Raw genomic sequence first — 23,539 nt, forward strand, 5'->3', positions numbered from 1 at the left:
ACTGTGCCAGCCACACATATATCGAGTGATTATGATCGAGTAGTCATTATCGCTGCGCATGATAGTTGTGTGCTCAGTATCGATAAGTGTAGATGTAGAAAAAAATATAGTGAGAATATGGCGAGTCTTGAGGGCCAGCAAGAAAATTATTCGAATAACCCAGCAGGTATGCATTAAAAACGTGAAACAACCAAACAAAATATAACTACAAAAGCGTGCGCGTAAATTGGCGAGTGCAAAAATTTAACAAACAATACGCGTAACAAAGAGCCACGAGAAAAATTTTGTTGGTCGAATGGGCAGCAGCAACCAAGACAACGACGACGACGACTCACACTCGAAAAAGCGAACGAAAAAAAAGAAGAAGCCAGAAGTGTTTGCTTCATATGGGTGAAATTTGCCCCCGTGTGTTTTTTCAAGTTCCTTACAGTGTGGCTGTTGTTTTGCCAGCGCTAAATCCCCCCTTACCGGAGTTTTGAGTTATAAATAAAATTTCGTTCAAAGTTTCCAGAGGAAAAACATTTTCGCCGTCACCGCAGCCGCAGCCAGCGTTCACAGTCATCGTGAGGCAGCAGCTGCGCTGCAGCTGCACATTTGTTTGTGTGTGTGCGCGTTTGCATGTGTGTGTTTGTCCGTCTGCCGCCGCCAACTTATCAAGTGCGTGTTTTTTTCTCCTTGCCCTACAAGTGCAAAACAGAAGCCGATTGATTTTCCTTTTCTTTTATGTTACATTCTCATATTCATTTCTTTTTTGGACTCTATCGAGTGAGTGTTCGCAAAAAGCCAGTGAAAATTCGTGGAAAATACTTAAAAAAAAATAAAAATATAGCGGGGCTGAATGAACTTTACAACACATCGTTTACAAATATTTCTTACGAAACCAAAACACAAACTAAAGTGTTTATTTTGTTTTTGTTTTTCTTATTTTATTTACTTACAGTGGAAAACATACCCAAACGACCCGAAAGCCGAGAGGGCAGCGCCGAACGGAAAGGTAAGACAGCATTTTATACACTACTCTAATTATTATATATAGTGAATACGGGTTATAAATGTGTGTGTTATTTACAATTTTACATAGGCGACTATTGCATGCTCTTACTAAGCATAAACAAGACGTAAATAAATATATATATATAAATAGATAACTATATATCTTAATAGGTCAGCAATTTTATAAACTACCCTCGACCAAGCTAATATTAATATATGATATCATACACCGAGGCAAATCGATATAAGGAATCTATGTAGAGTTTCATAATTTTTAATTTTAGCGCAAATATGTCACATATACTAGAAATAAAGAGAGATATGACAGGCTTAAGTTCTGAAACTCTTTTGCCATAGGGTATGCAGCTTCTAACACCAAGCTCGCAATGTTTTACGCAAGGTTACGTATACATAAGTGTATATCGAGGATAAGAAATACTTGATTGGAACCAATATATAAATCAACGCCAAAGCAATTTCAATCATCATATAAACTATATAAAAAGAAAAAATCCAATTGTCTGCAAATAAAAATATTGGTATCAATTAAAAATGTTTTGCGTTGCACGCCTTGTGACAAAAGCCGAATGCTCTGAAAATAAAGAGTAATGCAAATTGAATAGCAAAATTCTTGTGTCTAGGGGCAAAGCGCGAGTGGGCTGCTAATGCAGTTGAAGCTAAAAGCAAGCCCATGGAGCAGGCTAAAAGAAGAAAACACATAAAGGTGGGCTATATACATATATGTGTAGCTTCATAGATGATGCGTCTTTGTCGTCAGCCAGCGTTCAAGGTTGTTGACTCTTGCATGATCATTTACATTCACAGGTGATGATAAGCATTTTCGCTATCTAACCGCTGTTATGGAAATAACATTAAAATATTCCGATAAAAAAATAAAAACAGAGTTTGGCCTCGATTCAATACCAGTTGTTACAGTTGGGAGTTTGTGTATTTTCCTTTTGTTCGAACAATTTGCATCCACAATTACGTCATTAAATTCCATAAATACCAATAAAAACGATAACGCGTTATCGCCCGGCGATTGGCGATTGCCGATTACAACGAATGCGCAGAAAGTTAGTTGACCAATTGCCACTTGGCTGTTTTTTTGTAGTTTTTACAATTTACAATTTCTTTTTTTATAATTTTTGCATTTTTATTGCTTTTATTTTGCACAATGGCTCAATGTCATTTTAATAAAAAAAAACAAGTATGCGCTTATATTTTACTCTTTTGCCTTATTTGCTCATCGCTTTGCTCTGGGGGCGACCTGTGTGTGTGTGTGTGTGTGTGTGTGTATGTGTGTGCATTGTTATTGTAGTTTGTTGTCAATTGACCCACATACATACAAAGCGAGCGTACATCGAGCGGCGATGACGTCAGTCGCTGTAAAAGTCGCGCGGCAGTCGTTGCCGGCAAATGCCAAAAAAAGGCAAGTAAGCTCTAGTTCTGGTTGAGCTTGATAGACTAGCAAATGCCCTGAAGGGAACATTGATTATAAAATAATTGTATGAGCTCACTAATACCCTGTAAGGAAGCCTACAATAGACTCAATACAAGCTTGTTTTTAGTTTACAATTATAATTAATAAATAGTTATGAAAATATATGTTCTTCAATTTCTTTATTGACTTAGAAAATTCACAAATTTCTTGCCTTAACTTAAATAGCAAATTATACGAATCTTTCCTATTTGCCTATGTTCATGGAATGTAGGGTATTAAAAAAGCAGCAGCATATGAACAATAATGCTGAAGCTTTATCGATTTTTATTTGCCACAGGTAGCAAAATAATTTTGTTGATTAAAACTAGCATCTACATGTGAAATATGAATGTTCGTGCTGGCTGCCACACCTGCCAGCCAGTACCACCGCCCCCGCTCTCAATCGCAACTACATCAAGATTATATACAATTCTAACATATTTCTTTGCCATTTACATTTTGACAGCGTCCAAAGACCGCGAGGAGAAACTGAAATATGCGCGCGATCGACAAAATGAGGAGAGACAGAGAAAAATCGAAGAGTTGCGAGCTCAAGCCGAGGCGGCGCAAAAGTATCGCGAACAAAAGGAGGACGAGCGTCGTCGTCGCATTGAGGAGATACGCGTGCGTGACACAGAGAAACGTCATCAGGTGGAGGAGCGCAAAAAGGCCATAATTGAGGCCGAGAAGGAGCGACGAGAGTATATACTCAAAAAGAATCAGGTGTGTTGAACGCACAAATATATTCATACAAACATATATTGACCTCCAATTTTGGCTTTACAGGAGCGCGAATCCCGAATAGAGACAAAGAAACGGGATAGAAATTCGATTGCGTTTGCTTTTGGCTCGTCAACGCCACGTTTGCTGGATGTGCCGGCGGATTATGGCTTGGTATCGCCCAGCACTTTCTGGAGTCAAAGACGGTGCGTCTATATAGTCTAGACACACTATATAGATGCTATAATGTTTTATGATTTTGTATTTTTATAGTTCCACATCTATATCAAACGTAGCGGGCGCCTCGCTCTCACGTCGCAGTTCCGAACGTGAACTCGCCGATAGTGGTGCTAAGAAGCGTACCTCCTCATCCACGGACAGACACGATGGTGAGTTAGTAGTAATAATGCCCCATCCAAACAACTTTCGGTCGAACTGTCACAGACACACCCACACACACACTCACATACACAACACGGAATAATACACTTCAGCAACACTTAATCTTAACTATTTATTTTGCAGTTAATATTACTTTAGACAAAACCACTCGTAATTTAAAAAAAAAAAAGAAAACTCAGTTTTGTTTACGTGACAATCTCCCACCATATATACTATATATATATATATGTGTGTATATGTCTATATATAACCGCTTCCCCAGTACCTGTGAACTGTTGCAGCTGTGTGCAAAAAGTTATTAACTTGATTTCAATAACACCTATCCTACACCTCTTTTATTTGATTTACAATATATATGTTATATATATTTTGATACACCCGTCACTTTAGCTAATTCCGGATTTTTAGCTTCAGTTCTTGTTAATTTGTTCAATTCTCACTATTTCTCACTTATTCTCTCTCTCACTCTCTCTGTTCAAACTGCCCCCACATTTGACACCTCTGCACACAGATCATCGCCGTAAGTCTTCGTCCATGTACGAGGTTTTCAATTGGGGCTATTCGAATGATGAGCCGCCAAAGCGTTTTTCGTTATCGATAGCTGGCAGCGAAATAAATATCGATGGGCCAGCCCATCCCATTAAGAACAACGCCCAAAAACTGACTTCCACAACAACAACAACCACAACTGCGCACAGACCATATACAACAGCAACAACTGCAAGCCACAACAACAACAACAATAACTCATATCGTAAGGGTGAGGGTTCCTCTTCTCTTCTCTTCTCTTCTTCCACTCTATTGTTCCTGTTTTGTTATGTTATATTACCCTATTTTGTTTGTTTGTTTGTTGCCCTAACCGCCGCCCTCTTCTAAGAAGCTCTCCTAACCGGCATGCGCCCAAGTTTATTGCATGATCTAATAATTGTACCCTGTAAAAAGAATCCTGTAGGATGAGCATAAAAGCGTTCGATTGTAATTATCGACTGTCGTATGTTATTAATAATTAATACATTTTAATGAATATAGTTATTTGATGTTTATGAAATTAATCGGTTGTTATGATCGATATTTAACTGTGTTTACTCCGAATACACTAAAAGTCAGTACACACGATATGCGAAATGCTATTAATGATTATGATTAACGATATTAATGATTTTGTTAGTGTTATCGATAACATCGATAACTTTTACTATCGATAGCTGCAATGCTCTTGTAATTAGGTTTTGTATGCCCTAACATGTCACGCTCTATCTATAACGCTCTCTCCCTCCTCCATGCGGCGGCCTCTAGTTTTTTATATATTTTTTATCCAACTACCCGATTTTTAGTAGCTCTCTTGCTCTCTTTCTCTCTCACACACTTGGCATGGTAATTGCTTTAGCCTTTGCTTTTGGTTACTCGATGATACATTTTGCATTAGTTCCAAGTTTCGGTCAACATTTTTTGATCAAATGAAAAACAAAACAAAAAGAAAAAAACAAAAACCAAATCCCAAAAACCACAATTGCAGAAGATATCGTTGACACAACACAACAGAACATGATGTTCCGAAGCGTTTACCGCAGGAAAACGGATCTCATGCCGACAATACCCAGCCCTCGAGACGGGCACTACGGTTCGCGCAGCTCATTGAGCACCACGCCCAGAACCCCAGGTAAGAACGAGCCACACAACCTCCCCCTCCCCCTCTCAAAATCAAAAAAAAAACACTTCTACAGCCTCCAGCTATCATCATAGCGTCATCATCATCATCAGTATCCAGCTCTTCAGCTGACTGTCATGATTTTGTATTCATCATCATCATCATCATCCATTATTCATATACATACATTATTTCATCAACGTATTCAGTTAGGAACCAACAACAACAATGACCGCTGTGTGACCATATGAGAGGTTTGGCCTTTCGTTTCTTCTTGCTTTTGATTCTACTCGGAGATATAATATTAGACAAGTTCTGCTCACAACTCACTAAACACCACACACCACCCAACCACCCATATTGTAGCAAAATTTTGTGCCCATTAGTGTGACGTCTACTGTATATATACATAACTATATATATATATATATATATATATATATAGCTGCATAAGGAACCACAAGCACCACCACCACAACCACAAACAACAGCTACAACAATGCAATGCTACAATGATACTGATTCTGATTCATCAACACTTTCTGAACCACTTTCCACTTTACATATCACCAACAACAACAACCGACCCACCTAGTAGGACGCGCCTACTCGATGAACCGCTTGGATCAGCTGGCCCAGCCCATACGTCGCAATGGTGAGCATATGCGTGCCATACTGGAACGGGAGCGACGTGAACGGGAACTGGAAATGCTGGACGAGACGTCTTCGCTAGGTGGCCACAGTGCCAACGGTCGGCGTGGCCCGGCTAGGGGCAAGCGAGCGGGCAGTGCGAGTGCCGGTGCCAGTGGCACATCGACAGCGACTGGCATTATGTCGCGCAGCATGACTCATCTGGCTGGCTGTGCTCAACGGGAGCGTGGAAAGTATTCGCTGGGTGGCGGCATTTCAACAAGCTTTCGGCCTTTGGGCAGCGGTCAGCGTGACTCCAGTAAGAGCATGACACAGATAAGCTATTCGTGGTCGACCACAAACAGCACCAACAACCACCAACAACACCACCACCACTACCCACAACAACAACAACAACAACAACGCCAATCGAATCTTGGCTTGCAAACAGCAGCAACTAAAAAATATCTTCAAAGCTCATTTGCCTCATTCAACAACCTGTCGTCTAGGCGTGCCCAGCAACAATATGCGAACTCCACTATTACTAACCCTAAATACAACCGTTATCACGACCTCGATCCAAACTCATTGTTGCTCATGAACTCTTCTAGTTTGTTAGTGAATGCAGGTGTGTGCGATCAACAACAACAACAACAACATCCAAACAACAACTACAAAATACCCTACCCATAACACACATACACCAAAACACACATCCTATATATTTATACTTCCGCGGTGGCTAGCATAGAAGTCCATTTGACATCCCCAAACACACAGACACACACACACACACACCTAGTAATCCCCTAAAAAGTAGCTAACAGGTTTGTTTTCTTAAGCGAACAACATATGGCACACAAACTACACACACCAACGCCTTCACATGGAGCACATTAGTTCCTGATATATACCGTTATTATCAAATTCGATATGTGAACTTATCGATCGTTTTTCACCATTAAGCTTCGATTCATGTATTTAAATAATCGTAATCTAAACATTATCCCATAACGTTCGAATCTAATGGCATCGATAGATTTCATAAAGTTCAACTACAATTTATCGTTAAATTTCTTAACATACAGCTATAACTTATCGATAGACTTGTCTAAAACATAACGGTAGAAATCATAATATAACATTATAACTTATATAAACTCCTACCTAATATATTTATAGCTCCACACAGTAGTATTTATCGATAACAATCGACTTTTATTTATAGCTCCAACCCCTCAAAATAATTTTTATATATATATATATATACTACTCTGTAACCCTCTATAACGGTGAACAATGACAAATCGATAATTGTCGATTTTTGTAAAGCTACTGGAGTTTACATTTTTACTTGATTATTAATTTATTTGGTAATTGCTCTCCAAATAAAAAGAAACAATCGATAGAAAGATAATTTACGGAACTGAGCAACAATTGGCATATTTCAAATCGATAACATCTGTACTTGTGCAATCGATCAATCGGCGTTCATGGGTCCATATTGTGTGCTGAGCATTGTCAACTGTTTGTTCGATTTCGTATGGACTAAACTATATATTATAATAACCCACACACTTTATACGCCCACACACACATTCTACACATACACCCACACCCAATCTCCATAGGTTACGTGGTTTATGCTTTGTGTCTTTTTCCGTTTTGCCCACTCTACGTAATTGTGTCTTTCTCTATGTTTGGTACTTTGTTTAATTATTTTTTTTTAGGATTTTATTTTCTAGTCTTTTGTTCCTTCTCCCCATTATTGTTTACCTTAATGACAACGCTCTCTGGTGACGGTCACAATTCACAAATCACATTATTTTTATTTGGTGCTCACCTGCTCATATATAACCAAAAAATTTAATAGTAATAGAACTGATACACTAAGTCGCTTTTGGCAGCCATAACTAATCTTCTTTCGCTTTAGGCTCACGTTCTGGCAATGTAACACCCGGCGGACATGGTCATCTGAGCGGCTCACGTCCCGGCAGCGCGATGTCCACGTCAACAACGTTGTCCACAGCCAATCCTGTGGCACGACGCCCAGCGACGGCGCCACGCAAACCACGACCAGCTAGCATAGCAGGCACTGGCATGTCCCTAGATGGTGAGTAAAAAAATGAAATTAATTGAATTCCATGAATCCTAATCCTGAACTCATCCACCCACAGAGTTGAATAAACTAAAGCGGGACACTCATAAGCCACCATTGAAGACAACAACAAATACGGCATCGTCGCCATCCACGTCTACAGCACAAACGACACCCAAACGAACACCGAACCTCATGTCCACCTCAATGATCGTCACCTCCAGCTCAACGCGCATGCACAGCGCCGAAAAGAAGACGCCACAAAAGCGGGTTAGCTTCCGATTATATACAAACATTTGTCCTATTTAAAAGCTTATTATATTTATCTAAATTATATTCATTACACAATCTACATGTAAGTTTTTGTTTGATTTTAGGAAACGCTGCCACCAAAGTCTGCATCCGCTTCCAAGGCACAGCCACATAGTCGCACCGGCAGCATGGAACGGATTAATCGACGAAACAAGGAGTCAACAATTAAGGCTGCACCTGTTCCCTCAGTGATGAGCACGTCCATGATTGTGACCAGCAGCAACAGCAGCTCCACGATAACAGCTGCACCAGAGGCAAACGGTGTGGCCAAGGATCCAGTGGAACAGCTTGCAGCAGAGTTGCCAGTTCCTGATGCAGTGATTGCTGTTAGCAAAGCGGAGAAGGAGGCATTAAACAATGTAAAAACGGAGCAAGTGCAACAGCAGCAACAAGTGGAGCAACAGCAGCTACTTCAACTAGATGGTAAGACACAAAACGAACAGGTGTCGCAGCCAATTCCAGAAGTTGCATCTATCAATGTTGATGAGAAGGCAGACGAGGGCAATGAGAAGCCACAGGCACAGTCACAGCCACAGTCACAGCCACAGTCACAGCCACAACCACTGCAACCACCACAAATTCCACAGGAGTCTAAGAAGACATTGCGTAATGGCGGCAGCAAGGAGAACTCGGAGGTGCGCGAATTGACGCCCCCATCTGCAGATGGCAATAACGATTTGATGACCGCATCGATGATAGCCAAAAAGATTACGACTGAGGAGGAGGCTAAGGCCGCATTAGCCGAAAGACGACGCCTGGCCCGCGAGGAGGCCGAACGACAGGCGGAATTGGAGCGCCAAAGGCTTGAGGCTGAGCGCCTTGCCGAGCTCAAGGCACAAGAAGAAGAGGCCGAACGCCAGCGACTATTCGAAGAGGAATCCACACGTTTGGCCGAGCAGCAGCGACGCGGCGAAGAGGAACGTCTGCGAAAAGCCATCGAGGTAGGATACAAGGAATAAGCTTTCTATCATTCAGTTTTAAATCGAAACCCTTTAACAGGAAGCAGAACAGCGCGAAGAGGAGGAACAGCGCCGGCGTGAGGATGAGGAACGCCAGCGTGTCGAGCGTGAGGAGGCCGAAAAGAAGGCCAAGGAGGAGGCTGAAAAGCAACGCGTCGAGGTAGCCGAACGCCTCAAGCGCGAAGAAAAGGAACGTGAAGAGCGACGCAAACGCGTCGAAGCAATTATGTCGCGAACCCGCAAAGGTGGCGGTGCTGCTGCCACGCCCGTCAAGGTAATCAAATATTAATATCTTAAACTCACTATTTTTCCAAATTAATATTCTTAACTACTTTGGCAGGAATCCTCGGACCCCAAGACTGGTGCACCCAAGGATGCAAATGACGCGAACAGCAGCAGCAGTAACTCAACTGGCGGCTCTCCTAGCAGCAGCAGCACAAGTAATGACGCCGTTGCTCCACCAGCTACAGAAACAGAGTCATTGGAGCAACCACCAAACAGTCAGGCCATGTATGAGCAATCGGTGCTGGACAAAGAGAATTCACTCATAAATAGTTTCTCAAATTTGATAATTGATGAGAATGCCAAGAACAACTTGCAACAGTACGAGGTGAGCAATGGCAAGCTGCATGTGGAAACAACAGCTGCAACAGTTACAGCAGCAGTGGCCAATGGGAATGGCCATATCGAGAATGTGAGCAACAAGAAGTGAGTCGATAGCAGCACCTGCTTACAGTCTTAATTGACAACTAAATGGGCTTTACTCATTGCAGCGACATCAATCTGCTGCAGGATGCAGTGAATCCAGCTGTTACGCAACTAATCGATCTGAGCATCGAGTCCCATCAACCACAACAGCAACAGCAACAACTGCACATGAACAATAATAACAATAACAATAATAATAACAACAACAACAGCTTGCTGACGAGCACAGCGGCAAACAACACGCTAGTCACTGCTGATAGTCACGAGAATAAAGGTTAACAATTACTACATTTAGTATATATACTATATATAATAATCTCTATATATACATTTACAGATATATCGCTGCTGTGAATTCGTTGAAGTTAACCAAAACACGATTGTTTTCTAAACTATTTAAAAAAAAACAGAAAACATATGAAAATCAACAAAAAACTGATATATAGCTAAATGTGTGTGGAGTATTTATTTATAGAATTGAGTTAAACAAAACAAAATGCAAAAGTAATGAAGGCGAAAGGCAACAAATTATGGTTACTAGCGATACTAACAAAAACAAAAAACAAACAGGAAAAATGCTTATAAAACTATATACACTTTATTATATACATATATATAAAAGAGAACTAAACATTGTAACGCAGGCCAAGCTGCAAAAGAGAAATGAAGAAAAAACGTTTGCATGTAATATTAGTTAAGAACTAAGACACAAAAAAGTAAAGAAAATGCTGATAAACCATATAAAAAATGATATATATATATATTAACATATATATAATGCTGATCAAGCCCAAAATCATCATCATGCAAAGCAATTCGATATCAGAAGGTTCCAAAAAAATTAAAAACAAATAATTGATGATTTTTAATTACATTTCTTGCTAATTATAATTATGATAATTACTGTGTGTAAAAGGAAAATTGCTTGTGAGTCCAAAACTCTGCGTTATATATAATTGAAAATTATATATAGAAAATAGAGGAAGAAGGAAGAAAAAAAAGAAATAAGAGATGAAGCATGGGACATATTATGTGTGAAGCTCCCCCCTAGAGAGAGAAGAGAGAAATGTTTGGAAAATGTAATAGATGATAATACGATTTATATACGACCTCAATGCTGGGCGCTGTTCCCCCGTACCCCCCTCCCAAGCCCCACTGTGTGTTTATTGCCCAATTTTTTTTACTGCACAGTTGTTTGTATAAGTTAAGTTTAAAAATACGTTGAGCCAACGAATCGTGAGGTATTATTTATTAAAAGAAATGAAAGTGGAAGAATTACGAAAAAATATTGTCTGAAATTATTTGCTGATACTATTGTTCTATGTTGAATATGCGATGCGTAGCCTATGTAAACAACAAACACGGATATCAGATATCAGTGCTTACACACTTACACACACATGCATACACATACATATATAACTAGGAATTAGAATTCTTTTTTGATTAATCTGTCAATTCTGCTCATTTTTTGCTTGTTTAAATGTAATTGTGTTTTTCTCTCTGTGTATATTATTTTTCGCGTCAGTCTAGATATATATATATATTTTCGATATTCTTTTTTATATATATATATATACACACACATCTATATTTGTAATTTGTATTTATCCATGTGCAAAATAAATTATGATTATTTTTTTAATTAAAAAACTTTAGCAAAATTATTTAGCATGCACCCAAAAATTAAAATTGTAAAAAATAAATAAAACAATATTTCAAATAAACCATAGTCTATAAGGCATATATATATACAGACATATATATATATATATGCCACATCCACTTGTACTTGAGCGCGAGGGCCTTAACATGCATGAGAGCAAAAAAAAAAGATTAAAAAAAATTAATTGATAAAAACAACCATTTAAACCGTTTAATAGTTGTCTAGTTAAATGGAATGCTTTTTCCTAAAAAAATAAATAAAATTAAAATAAAAACTAATGGCGATATAATCAAAAGACAAATGAAATATTTAATAAATATTAAAAATAAAAAAACTTGTCTTGGCTGCAGTGAGAATATATAAAAAAAAAAACATATTCTTAGAGCTATGTATATTTAATATAACAATTATATGTGCAAAAAAACAATTATAAAAGCAATTCCCCCTATTTATTTAGAACACATTACAAAAACACTCACTAAATACACTGAAAAAAAAAAACAAATTATGCAATTCTCTTCTTATCTTTGAAACATAAAAAAAACACTTACATAACAAGTATATATTTATGTGAATAAAATGTAACTAATTCTCAAGGCAAACTAAAACAAAAAAAAATAATCCGCTTTTAGTTTTACTGCTAGTATTATCAACCAATGACATGGCCACGGCGGTATGCTGTGATAAGGCATGAAAGCACAGCTATTACTAATAACAGGCTTCATATCACTGCTTTCAATGTCACAAGAGAAAAACTCATTCAAACAGCCGTTAGCTACGACATGTGCATTATGACATCATCATCATCAATAGCAGCAGCTGAGGTTGAAAGCTTTTGAGAGCGGCTCATATTTATTGCCTTACGCTCTCGTGCTGTTACTGGCTCTCATACCGGCAGTCGCTGTTAACATTGCAGCACTGTTAATGGCTTCGAGCTTTCCTCGTTTTGGTAGTTTGGATGGCACGTTCAAAGCGCCTTTAGTATTTGTCGTGTGCGAACGTTAGTTGAACGCATCGTGAACGTATATATTTATATATATATATTACCAATTTGTGATAAACATTCCATTGGCCAGAGTGCAACGTTAAGCTACTTTTTTCGACCAAAAACGTAACGCAACGCACCCTGCAAACCCGTTTCCAACCAAAAATCCAGCAGCAGCAACAACTTCAACAACAACAAACATTAACATGTCTTCGAATCGTGCTCCAAAGAGTGGCTTTGCGGCCGAAGCGCAGCGCAAGGTAACCAAATTTTTGCCAAAAAATAAAACAAACATAATATTGTATGCATGCATGTGTATGTGTGTGTGACTGTTAAGCTGCAATGCCTTTATTTGGGCATTTGAAACCGAGTTGCGTCTTTTCTCGCGCGCCAAAATTCAGGCTAAAAATGGTCTTAGAGATGACCTCATTCCCAATTTGCAGTTCGCGTTGATAAGTCATCTTTAAGTATGCTTGACTATGTATGCGTGTATGTGTGCGTGAGTGTCTCTGTGTATGTGGCTATGCATGCGTAATATCTAAGAGCTGAAGTTTGAGTTGAATCTAAATTAAGCGATTGTTTGCACTTTAAATAATGCTTTGTCAGGTTTCGTTCAGTTGCAGCCGAGCAATTTCATCTCTCTAATTCTTTAATGCTCAATGGGCTTCATGGGTGCCCAATTGCAATGCAGAGAGCAAAAGGGATCGCAGCAACCGCAAAGCTGCCCTCGCTTGTGTGCATTCCCTTTCTCTTTTAAACTAATTTGACATTAGTGACGCTTATTTACTGCAATTTACATATGTAGGCATGGTATATATGCGGAACTGGGCTTGTATGTATCCCAGTGTCGCCATTTTCCCCGCGCTCCCCTTGGCAATTACGCAATGCACTGTCCCTGCGACGTGAGTGAAATTTGAAATTGTATCTGGTAAATGGAAGACGAGTGTGAGAGAGATAGTGAGGAAAGGGGAAGAGCGAACGGATTAAGTGCAATCCACTAATGGAAGACAACTACAAAAACAATGTATACAGTTACAGCATTGGTCAAACAGAACAGCCAACGACAATAACAACAGGAGGGACATTTCCCTTAGCGTCTCCCCTCAATTTGCCGCGTAGCTTGTTGCGCCGCAGCCCCCTTTCTTATGTTTCCTCTTGTTTTTTTTCGCCGCGATCAACAACGGCTTCGCAGGAGCGAGAGAGCGCGATGATGTCATTGGGCTGCCTGCCTGCCAGCTGCCCGTCTTCGTTAACTTCAAAAATGGAAAAAAACAAATATTAAAGAAGCCGAAAGAGAGTTATCTACGAGTTGACGAACTTTGAATGCCCTTGTTTTTGTTTTCGTTTTTGATTTATTCCATTGAAGTTGATCGATATGGCAGCTTGTTATAAATATAATGTAAATATTTTCTCTTGATCTACTTATTCAACTTATAGCCATATATAAGCAATGGACTTGCATGTGTGTATGTATGTACATATGTATGTATGCAGGTTACATATTTAGAGACAAAATATGTAGACTTTATACAAGTGTATCTAAACCGCCCCACGTAGCGATAGCACCTTTTGACGTACCAACACACATGCGCGCCGCACTTAAGTGTGTAAGTGTGTAAATGCGCCTGTGTGTGGCATAAGCAAACAAAAACAACATGCCGCTGAATCAACTTTTAAAAAATTGTTTGTCCATTTGACTGTCTATCTATGTCTGTGTGAATGTAGAGTCGGTTGGCAGTTATTTTTGTGTACTTTTATGGCAACGACTCAAATTTCAGCAAAAATCGAGTAACTATTGAAGGCGCAACAGACAACCCCCTTTTCCCCTGGCCATCGGCGCTCCCTACGTTTTTCCGCTTCCTCTTCCTCTTCTTCGATTCTGCTTTCTAGACATACCCTAACTGTAACCCTTGCGCCTCTCGACCCCACGCCTCTTTGACCATGTAGCCATTAATTAGTCGTCTGTTCGCCCATTCCTCTTCTATATGGGTACCCATAGAAGCGTTAGCACGTACCTATAGTAATCACTGGAACCCGCACACACGCACACGCAGGCATATTCGCCTATACACATGCAGGCATAGATATGGTCACATTAATACATCCGCAAGCAAGTTCCCTACCGTATCAGTTTACCAAATGGAACTTGTCGAGCTCTTCTAGGTCCGTTGTTATAAAAAAAACGTACAATAGTTATGTAGCTATGTATCTAACAGAGCTACGAATCATAATTGTGGTCATACATTTTCAGATAAGCCATAAAAAGTGATGGCAAAACTCAACTTAATCATAAATCAAATGTTGTTTGAATTTCCGGTGAAACTCAGGAATGCCAAAAATATAATAAAAGAGCGTGTTCTCAATTTTTTTATTCTCGCCCCATACATACATACCTACTCATAACATACATGCATACAAAAATATATAAAAGTCAAATTTTAAAAGCTATTATGTACCACTGTACTGTCTTTTGCAATGTTTACATTTTAGCAAAGCAAAATGTAAAAATATCGTAAAACAACAGTTAAAATCAGTCACATAATTGACCTCATTTATTTTACTTGCGGTATTCAAAGCTCGAGTGCTTTGGTTTTTTTTTTGGTATTTTTTTTCGTTTTCGTTCAAATATCGGTCACCCGCAATGCTTTGTAATTGTCATCGACAAGCAGCCATGACACATCGAAAAGAAAGCGAAATCGAATTCGGAAATAAAACTAAGCGCAACTGGTGAACAGATTTGCCAATCGGTTTTTCTTGTTGCTGTTTTTGTTTATTTTTAAGCGCCGCTTATTTTGCACGTAACTAAAACAGACACACACACGCTCACAACTGTGCGTCCATAAGTATACGCACACACATAAGCAGGCTCTTTTGTTTTGCTTCTTTTTAAATTTTATGCGTCAACTGTTAATTTTCGAACTAATCATCATCATTTGTTGAATTATTGCTTCAGTTGCAAACTCAATAATGACATCATCTGCTGATCCCTACAAAAAAGATCATTACGCAATGATCCGTTGCCACGCTAATCGTAACTGAGCGAGAGAGAGAGAGAGAGATGGGGAGCGAAAGAGCAATAGTTTTATACACTATGCGCGTCTTCTGAAACGGAAACTTATGTCAGCGTCTGTTAGATTTATGCGACATAAAGCACTCCCTTCTAATCATACACGCAAACATACATACACATATATAACTCCTTAAAGCGCAGCCTGTCTGCAGTTAACAGTTGCTTTTTCGCAATAACCTATTTAAATTGATGAACAGCGGGTATATGCATTTTGTGTTGCACCCAAGGAAACAGCTGTGAAGTCAGCTGAGTTGTTTGCTTGGAAATAAAAAATTACCTAATGACAGGGTATATACAAAACGGCTTTAAATTTATTACTAAGCTAAAATAACTGTTTTTTGTACTTTACTTCTGCGATGCAGTTGTTGTGTTGGTTGCTGTTGCAGCTTGGGGCTTGAGTCCGGTTTCGTTTGCTCGCTGCTTAGTTTGGATACAAGGCGGGCTAGGGCTTGTGCCGTTAGGTCTGGCGAGAGAAGGACAGAGAGAGGAAGGGCGAGCATTGTATGCAAACACTTTTAATTTAACTAAAAGCTCTTCAAGCTAATAAAGAGGCTTTCAGGCTTGGCAAACGCTAATGCGCCTTGCGTGCGGGCACAGAAAAGAATACCCATAGCAAACCTGTACAGTAAGACTACAATCAGGCAACTCCATCAAAATAAAAAAAAAACTGTTGAAATTAATTAGTTTCCCGCAGTTGTTACGCATTGTCGCACTGTGCTGTAATTGCGCGTAATCGCGCTTAATTTATCAACTGACCCACAGACCCAGTACCCGGCCCATTCGTCAAGGCGTACATCAATGTCAGTGTCAACTGGGCTGCCACATACAGTTAGGCAGATGGAAACAGAAATGTAACTTTTTTAAGCTCGACTTCAGTAGATTGAAACTCGGAAACCAGAAGGGCTTAAATCTTAAAATTTTAAGTATACGTTTTTTGCATAATGTATAAAAATAAAAATTTATTAAATATTTTTTGTAAATAACTTAGCTCTTATTGTATATTGTATATCACAAAAAAATGTGAATAGTACATCTTTGCGTCTTTAGATTTTTTTGTCTCAAAAAGTTAGTCTTAAAATAAAATTCAACCCTAACTCCATCTTCATCTGCTGAATACATTTGAAATTTCTCTTTTAAAAACTTTGCAAATTGCTTGCTTATTTTGTTCAAAGTAAGCAGCGCATGCGCAGGCGCCATTTTGAGGGCAACTATTATAACTGTGCTTTAATAACTTTGGCCCGTTGACCAATTGGAGACCAAATGTCATGGCCTAGACTTTCAAGAATACACACAGTATATATATAATTTTGTTGAGCACAATCAGAACGTTGTTGATAAGCAGAAATTCCATTGTGACATCCTCTCCATTATATTTCGTATACATAAGACTTATATACATACATACGTTTATTTTGCACTCTCTACGATAAGGCGGAACACACGTTCTAGAACTTTGCATATACATATGACTGTATATAAGTAAGTATATACATCACATATGTATGTATTATTAACTGTACTTCGTACACAGCAACATTATAGAGTCGTCGAATTTCGCGACGACCTCTCATAGAGCAAAAAATCAACTGAAATATCGGAGGCTGCTGACTCATTAAAAATTTTTGTATAAAGAAAAAAAATAAAACAAGAGAAGCTGAAGCGAAAAAATATATTACTCGTAGACATTTTCATACCCTGCAACCATTGAACATGCTAATACAGGGTATAATGGGTTGCTAACAGGCAGAAGTTGGCGCGGCAGCTCCCATAAAGTAAATTGTTGTTTGCTATTCAAGCAAACGCAAGGCTCACGGCATCTGCTAGTCGAACACACCCGACTAGAGCTTACTATTTGTTTACCTTTCAATTTGCTAGCTTATTGTTATTGTTGTTGCTCTCTAAGCCAGGCTGTAAGTCATGTTTGCCAACTCCAAATTCCGAAATTCCAAACAAAAGTAAAAAATAGATAGATAGATAAGTCGATAGATATATAAATATGTATATAAATATTTATGCAGAGACCGCAAATGTGCCAGAAATCGAGCGAATTGATTAGGCTCTTAACGGCTATTTTATTTATGTCTATGTAAATGAGTATATATATGTACAAATATATATATATATATTTATATATATAATATTTATGATTCGAAAGACCGTCGTTCTATAGAATCTATGTATTTTTTAAGCCAAAATTTATTCATAACGCCTCGCGGGCGTCAATTTATCTGCCACATATCATCAACATAATTATCATCATGATGATCATGATGGTCATTATTGTCGCTTGTGTCGGGAAAATGTCAATCAATAGAAATTTTTATTAATTGTTTTTGAAAAATCACATACAAAACATGATAAATTGAGCTATGGCTCGAACCGATTGTTAAATTATTTTCAGATTCTTTTCTTCAGCTTAATTTCTTTCTTTTTGGGGTCAGCAGTTTTCTCCAATGACCCGACCTGAATGTGCTAAACGTTCTTTGCCAAAAATTTTGGCAGATTTCAATTAAGTTTCAGCGTGTTTCGATAACTGTATCGATAATTGCTGTTGTTAAAGTAAATGTAGATAATCAATTAACACTTAGTGTAGGATAGCACAGCAATAATCGACTTATCGATTAAATAACACTAGAGCCATAAAGCAGTAATATAATATACTAAACAGACAAGCTACCTATGTGGCATACCTCTCTATGTTTCATATAAAGTATATCACAGTTACTTCCGTATCGATATTTATCGATTTGGCAAAAGAATATTTTATATTGATACTGATACAATTATATAAAATATATAATAATATATTTATATCAATATATATACAGCTTATATAAATTTCTTCTTCTTGGCAGCATACCCCATTCAAATGTCTATTTCACAGGGCATGTCAAGAGCTGTTGACAAAGACATAAAAAGAAAACAAAACTATTTCATTGATTTACATTTTAATGGGCTGTGTCTATCTGCATATCGGCTTCTTGATCAGCACATAACTTTTTCTTCTTCTACTGTGCAGCTCATAAAATTTGCTTATCGCTGAGACGAACAGCTACAGTGAGCATTCGATAGGTACACAGTGCATTCGCCTTCAGTTATGCAACGCCCCAATTGCAATCGCTCTGTTTTAGGGGGGATCACAATGATTGGCAAACAAAGCAATCAGCATATGCTCTACAATTTACTGAACGGGTATATTGGCTGTGATGAAGTTGATGTCAATTGCAGCTGCTGTTTTACATTACTTACTTTATGTAATATTGCTAAACCCTATTTACAAGAGAGTTGCTAAAGTTATTGAAGTGATGAATTTAGTTAGCCGAACTGACTCAATGACAGACTTAAGTAAATTATTAATTTAATTTTTGCACAGTAAAGGGTATTAGGCAGTCGTTATAGAACAACTATTGAGAGATATATTGAAATTTGTGTTGAGAACAAGGAGTGTTGAAGTATTGAAGATTATATATAATCTGAATAATGCTTGAGCATTACTAAAAGCAGAGTAGGGCTCAGTCGTTGCTCGTACTCTTTCGCAAGCTCAGCAATTGCAAAAAATGCAACGCAATCAAAGGGACAAACCACTCAATTGACGACAAGTGTTTGTGAGATCATTTATTTTAATAGAAACCACGAGGGGAAGAGAGCGAGAGAGGGAGAAAGTGGGAGTACCCTTAATAATAGAATTCCTGCTAATCTGAAATCAGTTAGCAGACAGCAATTCAATTAAATCTAAAACTAATAACTGGGTGCTAAGTGACAACAGTCTCACTCTCCCACACACACACACACACACACACACACACTCTCTCTCTCTCTCTCTCTCCCTCTCACAGTCACTGTCAAATGGAAACTTAACACGCCAACCAATTGACAACTTTTGTGGTTTTCGATTGTTTTTTTTTTTTGTTTTTTTTTCGCATGTCCACTCCAATAACGCTCAACAAGTGGGCCTCGATTATGAGCCAAAACGGTGCGAAGGACGCCCAAACAGCTGGCGCTTAAGCTTTAGAGCTTTATATGGCCAAATCAGCGATACGAACAGAGTGAAAAACAGCTAAAACAGCTAAAGCAGCAGCGCAACATAGGCAAATATGGTTATGCATTTAGAGATAAAAAGAGAGAGAGAGAGGAGAGAGAGGAGAGATAGATTAAGATTGAAAACGTGACTTAATTCACAATTTTCCAGAGACATATGCTCACATATCAATGAGCTTTACTTAACATAGCTATGAAGTTCATTCAAGTCAAGTTTCCATTTATTTTTATTTACCTTATTTACGAAAAGATTCTACGTTTAAAGTTAGGCCATTTCTTAACTATATGTGTGATATATGTTTCTATTAAATATAAATAAAGCTATATAATATAAAGCTATATTCTAAGCTACATTACTTCTCAGCTACCTTTAGCCCAAAATTAACTTAATTTTTATGAGCTCAGCCACAGTTTCTTCTGCCTTGCAGCTTCATAGTGCCGCTCTTAACTGAATTTGGAAGCCTAATTGGCAAAAAATGAAGAGTTTTTCAATTTTGTTGATTACAATATCAAGTGCTCCCCACTTTACACAACAAATTCAACATTTTTATCGATTTTCCTCTATTTATATAACTAGATTGTCAAACTTATTCTGAAATATCAAGTCAAATCACACAACTTTTGAGTTATAAAGCTGCCAAAGTAACTACACCTATACTATAAACATACACAGCTGCAACGATTTCAATGATCGATAAAATTTCCTTTGTAACTTCAGCTCTAGCGCTAAACTGCATTGAAATTTATATCATATGTGGACCTAATATACCTAGAACTCTGTCATAAACTTGTAGAATCTTATCGAATCAGAACCAATTTTGTAGGTCGATAAGATTTTCACTTGCTCTTGAAAATGCATACAAAATTAAGGTAATATTCGGAGCTAAATTTATATGTGACCAAGATTGTTTGGTATTTTTTCATAATGTATTTTTGATAGCTGAAGAAACAAACATCTATTGGGGTTTTTATTTTGGGAGCGCCAACTGTCTCGGAAACTGCAATCTTATCCTTAACCAAACTTAAATTATAGTCATGTGTGCGAATGTTTACGATCCAATTAACGATAGACGAGTTATCTGCAAAATATAATTCCAGATAACAAAACAATCTAAATATGGGTTAGACATGATTTCATTTGCGAAACGGCTTTAGTGGAGTGTAGACCATTATGTATCAATCAAAGGTGGCTTTAGATGTAGCAAATCTTTTGAGGCATATATACTGAAGGTTGGACGTTTTGCACTCTTTACAGATAAATTCCAAGTACAGCGAGGAGCTGGCCCAGGAGTCGCTGGAATGGATTAAGGCTGTGACAGCTGAGCCCATCAACACATCGGGCGATACGGACAATTTCTTTGAAGTGCTCAAGGATGGCGTCATCCTGTGCAAGCTGGCCAATGCCTTGCAGCCGGGCTGCATTAAGAAGGTTAACGAGAGCAAAATGGCCTTCAAGTGCATGGAGAACATTTCAGCATTCCTCGAGTGTGCCAAGAACTTTGGTGTGCCCACACAGGAGACATTCCAGAGTGTCGATCTCTGGGAGCGACAGAATCTCAATTCTGTTGTCATCTGCTTGCAGTCTCTGGGTCGCAAGGTAAGTAGGATCTTAGCAAATATATAGATATATATAAAATCAATTCTTTCGCTATAGGCCTCCAACTTCAACAAGCCATCGATTGGCCCCAAGGAGGCGGACAAGAATGTGCGCAACTTCAGCGAGGAGCAGCTGCGTGCCGGACAGAATGTTATCTCCCTACAGTACGGCTCCAATAAGGGCGCCACCCAGTCGGGCATTAACTTTGGCAACACTCGGCACATGTAGAATCACTCACACTAACACCCATACTCCCTCTCTCTCTCACTCACATTCCGCAATAAAGCCAAAACAAAAAGAAAAAACATCTTCCGTTCCGATATTCCTCTATAAAGAAAAAGAAAAGCCAAGACAAGAATGTATTTATATAAAGCAATTGACTCTTTGTATTTGTATTACAAATCGAAGATGTTTTGCAACATAAATTACTTTTAATTTAATATTATTAAGTACTCGAACGTACGGATTTTTTAGAATGATTATATAATTCTATTTTCAACAAAAACAACTGCATTTCTGGCACGATCAATTAAAAATTATCCTATATATTTATTCTTATATAAATCCAGTAGGCACTCAATAATTGTGCCATGACCAAACGTAACGGATTGCCTTATGACTAAAGTACCGCCAATATTCAAAATTAAAAGAAGTTAAAAAACTAAATCTGTTGAAAAAACTAACCTGAATTTCAGTCAATACCTAAGCATTTAATATGAATGTATTCAAAGCATCGAAATAGTTGAAAAGAAAATCAAATATATAATATGTATTACTACACATATATGGATATATAATATATTTTAAATGTTATTCAGTGTTGAAAATAAATAATTATTCTTTTAACAAATGTAATTTGCTAGTTTCTTATCGATATCTATGTCTGACATGGGGAGGATGCGAAAGCTATCGATATGCGCGTGATCACACTGGTGGCAAACAGCATATGCCAGAGCCAATACCAAGCAAAACAAGGATTTCCTATCACCTGAATATAAAGCCATATCTTAGAAATACTATTACACATTTAATTGACTTATGTATTTAAAATGTTATTTAATGTTGAAAATATATAATTATTCTTATTTGTTTGACAAAGAAGAATTATTTGTTCATTATCGATATTCTGCATGACATGCGAAAACTATCGATATGAATATTTTGTGTGATCACCAAAGAAATCCCTGGGCCAATGCCAAAACAAATCTTTCAAAACATGGATACAGCGATTTGTCGCATCTGTTTGAATGCTTCTGTTACCTTAGTGGACATATTCGCTAAGCGGGAGCAACTTTACAAAGGCCAACCGGAGCCCAGCCTGGCGGATATGCTGAACGAATGTGCTGATTGCCACATCAAAATCAATGATGCACTTCCGCAACAAATTTGCCTGAGTTGCGTACTAAGCGCACAAAACGCGTTCAGATTTAAGCGCACGTGCGAGGAGAACTACCGCCAACTACTGGCAAGGCGCACGCACACCACACGATCCGTAAAGAAAGAACCCAAAGAAACGAAAACAAAACCCAAACTCATAAAGCAGGAGAAAGAGGAAACAAAACTGTATAAATGCCAACTTTGCACCAAAGAATTCGCGCACTTGAGCATACTAAGACTGCATAAAAAGTAAGAGAAATTGTTTCTAAATCGATTGCCAATATAAACAGTCTTCAATGCTTTACAGATGGCACCTTGAAAACAAATCCAGCGTCAAAGTCACCGCATTGCCAAAGCTAAGCAAGTCTGTCAAGCGCAATTCCCAATGCTCCATTTGCCATAAGAAATTTCGAACACATGCACTACTCAGGAAGCATTTGTGGACGCACAGTAGTGAGCGCCCATTTTCGTGTACCATTTGTCCGTCAACCTTTCAATTTAAGGCATATTTGGAGAGGCATATGCGCGGTCATACGGGCGAATGTCCTTACCAATGTCCCTACTGCGCAGAAAGCTTTGCAAGAAGTGACTATTGTCGCAATCATATGGATAAAATGCACAGTGGTCTAACTTTCACTGGCAAGTTGCCGTAAGTAGTGAAATCTGTAATCATAAAAATTGTTTACAAGCTTTTCCCTTTTTTTTTTAGTCGAAATACGTAAAAGAAAATCTTATGAATAAGCATTGAAGACACTGGACGCTTTTGAGCATCCGCATTTTTAACAAGAATGAGATAAAACTACAAAAAATAAAGGTCCTAATTTTTGTAATTGTGTGAACATTTCTTAAGCTA

At 38.2% G+C, this 23,539-nt stretch overlaps 3 protein-coding genes across 12 annotated transcripts; all 3 read left to right on the top strand.

Annotated features, from left to right (window-relative positions):
• Positions 1–34: 34 nt before the first annotated feature.
• LOC111596035 (ensconsin) lies at positions 35–11,343 on the top strand. 9 transcript variants are annotated; one of them, XM_023310064.2, is made up of 15 exons: positions 35–166; positions 941–994; positions 2,943–3,199; positions 3,263–3,402; positions 3,470–3,585; positions 4,110–4,358; positions 5,115–5,258; positions 5,845–6,504; positions 7,810–7,989; positions 8,054–8,244; positions 8,352–9,227; positions 9,286–9,519; positions 9,586–9,953; positions 10,019–10,227; positions 10,291–11,343. In XM_023310064.2, the coding sequence occupies exons 1-15, from the start codon at positions 118–120 to the stop codon at positions 10,305–10,307; spliced, it is 3,744 nt and encodes a 1,247-aa protein (XP_023165832.2). In that variant the 5' UTR covers positions 35–117; the 3' UTR covers positions 10,308–11,343. The 9 variants fall into 9 exon arrangements, with proteins under 9 accessions (XP_023165832.2, XP_023165833.2, XP_023165834.2 ...); XM_023310065.2 differs by having other exon boundaries at positions 39–166; positions 5,842–6,195; XM_023310066.2 differs by having other exon boundaries at positions 39–166; positions 5,845–6,195.
• A 1,234-nt stretch (positions 11,344–12,577) lies between these two features.
• Positions 12,578–22,080, top strand: LOC111596024 (myophilin). Of its 2 annotated transcripts, none has more exons than XM_023310052.2 (3): positions 12,578–12,864; positions 20,968–21,309; positions 21,367–22,078. In XM_023310052.2, the coding sequence occupies exons 1-3, from the start codon at positions 12,811–12,813 to the stop codon at positions 21,535–21,537; spliced, it is 567 nt and encodes a 188-aa protein (XP_023165820.1). In that variant the 5' UTR covers positions 12,578–12,810; the 3' UTR covers positions 21,538–22,078. The 2 variants fall into 2 exon arrangements, with proteins under 2 accessions (XP_023165820.1, XP_023165818.1); XM_023310050.2 differs by lacking the exon at positions 12,578–12,864 and adding an exon at positions 20,827–20,898 and having other exon boundaries at positions 21,367–22,080.
• A 406-nt stretch (positions 22,081–22,486) lies between these two features.
• LOC111596019 (zinc finger protein 26-like) lies at positions 22,487–23,522 on the top strand. Its single transcript, XM_023310044.2, has 3 exons — positions 22,487–22,935; positions 22,994–23,335; positions 23,396–23,522. The coding sequence occupies exons 1-3, from the start codon at positions 22,502–22,504 to the stop codon at positions 23,406–23,408; spliced, it is 789 nt and encodes a 262-aa protein (XP_023165812.2). The 5' UTR covers positions 22,487–22,501; the 3' UTR covers positions 23,409–23,522.
• The last annotated feature ends 17 nt before the right edge of the window (positions 23,523–23,539 follow it).

This window comes from Drosophila hydei, unplaced genomic scaffold (assembly GCF_003285905.1).
Source record: "Drosophila hydei strain 15085-1641.00,03,60 unplaced genomic scaffold, DhydRS2 tig00000243-arrow-arrow-pilon, whole genome shotgun sequence".
In the NCBI taxonomy this organism is placed as follows: domain Eukaryota; kingdom Metazoa; phylum Arthropoda; class Insecta; order Diptera; family Drosophilidae; genus Drosophila; species Drosophila hydei.

What these genes read in the sequence shown, in the direction of transcription:
- LOC111596019 (XM_023310044.2), top strand. Translation starts at nt 22,502, where the DNA reads ATGCCAAAACAAATCTTTCAAAACATGGATACAGCGATTTGTCGCATC. An exon ending in ATACTAAGACTGCATAAAAA is followed by an intron (nt 22,936 to 22,993) that starts GTAAGAGAAATT and finishes AATGCTTTACAG; the next exon opens with ATGGCACCTTGAAAACAAAT.
- LOC111596035 (XM_023310064.2), top strand. Translation starts at nt 118, where the DNA reads ATGGCGAGTCTTGAGGGCCAGCAAGAAAATTATTCGAATAACCCAGCA. An exon ending in GGGCAGCGCCGAACGGAAAG is followed by an intron (nt 995 to 2,942) that starts GTAAGACAGCAT and finishes ACATTTTGACAG; the next exon opens with CGTCCAAAGACCGCGAGGAG. An exon ending in ATCCACGGACAGACACGATG is followed by an intron (nt 3,586 to 4,109) that starts GTGAGTTAGTAG and finishes CTCTGCACACAG; the next exon opens with ATCATCGCCGTAAGTCTTCG.
- LOC111596024 (XM_023310052.2), top strand. Translation starts at nt 12,811, where the DNA reads ATGTCTTCGAATCGTGCTCCAAAGAGTGGCTTTGCGGCCGAAGCGCAG. An exon ending in CGGCCGAAGCGCAGCGCAAG is followed by an intron (nt 12,865 to 20,967) that starts GTAACCAAATTT and finishes CACTCTTTACAG; the next exon opens with ATAAATTCCAAGTACAGCGA. An exon ending in TGCAGTCTCTGGGTCGCAAG is followed by an intron (nt 21,310 to 21,366) that starts GTAAGTAGGATC and finishes CTTTCGCTATAG; the next exon opens with GCCTCCAACTTCAACAAGCC.